This window comes from Melospiza melodia, unplaced genomic scaffold (assembly GCF_035770615.1).
Source record: "Melospiza melodia melodia isolate bMelMel2 unplaced genomic scaffold, bMelMel2.pri scaffold_44, whole genome shotgun sequence".
Lineage (NCBI taxonomy): Eukaryota > Metazoa > Chordata > Aves > Passeriformes > Passerellidae > Melospiza > Melospiza melodia.
Window position 1 is genome coordinate 2,749,815 of NW_026948761.1, and position 1,427 is coordinate 2,751,241.

A 1,427-nucleotide genomic window follows, 5' to 3' on the forward strand; every position below is an offset into this window, starting at 1 on the left:
TCTGCAGGGCAGAGCTGAGTCCCCAGAACTGGGCTGGGCTCTGGCAGCACTGGCAGAGCCCAGCCCTGGGCACAGGGAAGCAGCGGCTGGCAGAGACAGCTCCAGGCAGCAGCACCCTGAGCAGGCAGGGGGGGAAAGTGCCCACAGGCTGTGCTGAGATATTTAAAGTCCTCTCCAAACCCAACTATTCCTTGATTACTTTTCTTTCAGATCCCCATGCCAAGACACAGAAAATGTCCAACAGCAGCTCCATCAGGCACTTCCTCCTACTGGCATTGGCAGACACACGGCAGTTGCAGCTCCTGCACTTCTGCCTCTTGCTGGGCATCTCCCTGGCTGCCATCCTGGGCAACGGCCTCATCATCAGCGCCGTAGCCTGCGGCCACCACCTGCACACGCCCATGTTCTTCTTCCTGCTCAACCTGGCCCTCACTGACCTGGGCTCCATCTGCACCACTGTCCCCAAAGCCATGCACAATTCCCTCTGGGACACCAGGAACATCTCCTACTCAGGATGTGCTGCACAGGTCTTTTTCTTTGTGTCCTTCATCTCAGCAGAGCTTTCCCTTCTGACCATCATGTGCTATGACCGCTACGTGTCCATCTGTAAACCCCTGCACTACGGGACCATCCTGGGCAGCAGAGCTTGTGCCCACATGGCAGCAGCTGCCTGGGCCAGTGGCTTACTCAATGCCCTCATGCACACGGCCAATACATTTTCCCTGCCCCTGTGCCAGGGCAATGCCCTGGGCCAGTTCTTCTGTGAAATCCCACAGATCCTGAAGCTCTCCTGCTCCAAATCCTACCTCAGGGAACTTGGGCTCATTGCATTTAGTGTCTGTTTGGTATTTGGTTGTTTTGTGTTCATTGTTTTCTCCTATGTGCAGATCTTCAGGGCTGTGCTGAGGATGCCCTCGAAGCAGGGACGGTACAAAGCTTTTTCCACCTGCCTCCCTCACTTGGCTGTTGTTTCCCTCTTTGTCAGCACTTCAGCATTTGCTTACCTGAAGCCCCCCTCCATGTCCTCCCCATCCCTTAATCTGGCCCTGTCAGTTCTGTACTCAGTGATGCCTCCAGCACTGAACCCCCTCATCTACAGCCTGAGGAACCAGGAGCTCAAGGCTGCCGTGTGGAGACTGATGACTGGATGGTTTCAGAAACATTTAACTGTTGGTCAATTTCTGCAAATCACTTGTAATAAAACTCATTTTTGATACTTCTTGTTGGTTTCATTTTGGAGATCTGTTTCCTTTGTTTTAATATTTTCATATTGTCAACAAAATAAAGCCATTCCTTGTGCCATTTCTCATTTTGTTTCTCTCCACTTTCCCTGTGGCCACAGACTGTGTCAATGAGGAGCTGCACTGTTGGTGGCTTTAAATGAACTAAAGGATCTCCCAGCAAAGTTTTCTGCAGAGATGCCCTTG

At 52.1% G+C, this 1,427-nt stretch overlaps 1 protein-coding gene across 1 annotated transcript; it reads left to right on the forward strand.

The window, feature by feature from the left end:
• Positions 1-401: 401 nt before the first annotated feature.
• LOC134434593 (olfactory receptor 14J1-like) lies at positions 402-1,136 on the forward strand (the record flags this gene model as incomplete). The annotated part of the gene is made up of 1 exon (XM_063183247.1): positions 402-1,136. A coding segment is annotated over one exon (735 nt), but the record flags the coding sequence as incomplete, so codon positions are not given.
• Between the last annotated feature and the right edge of the window lie 291 nt (positions 1,137-1,427).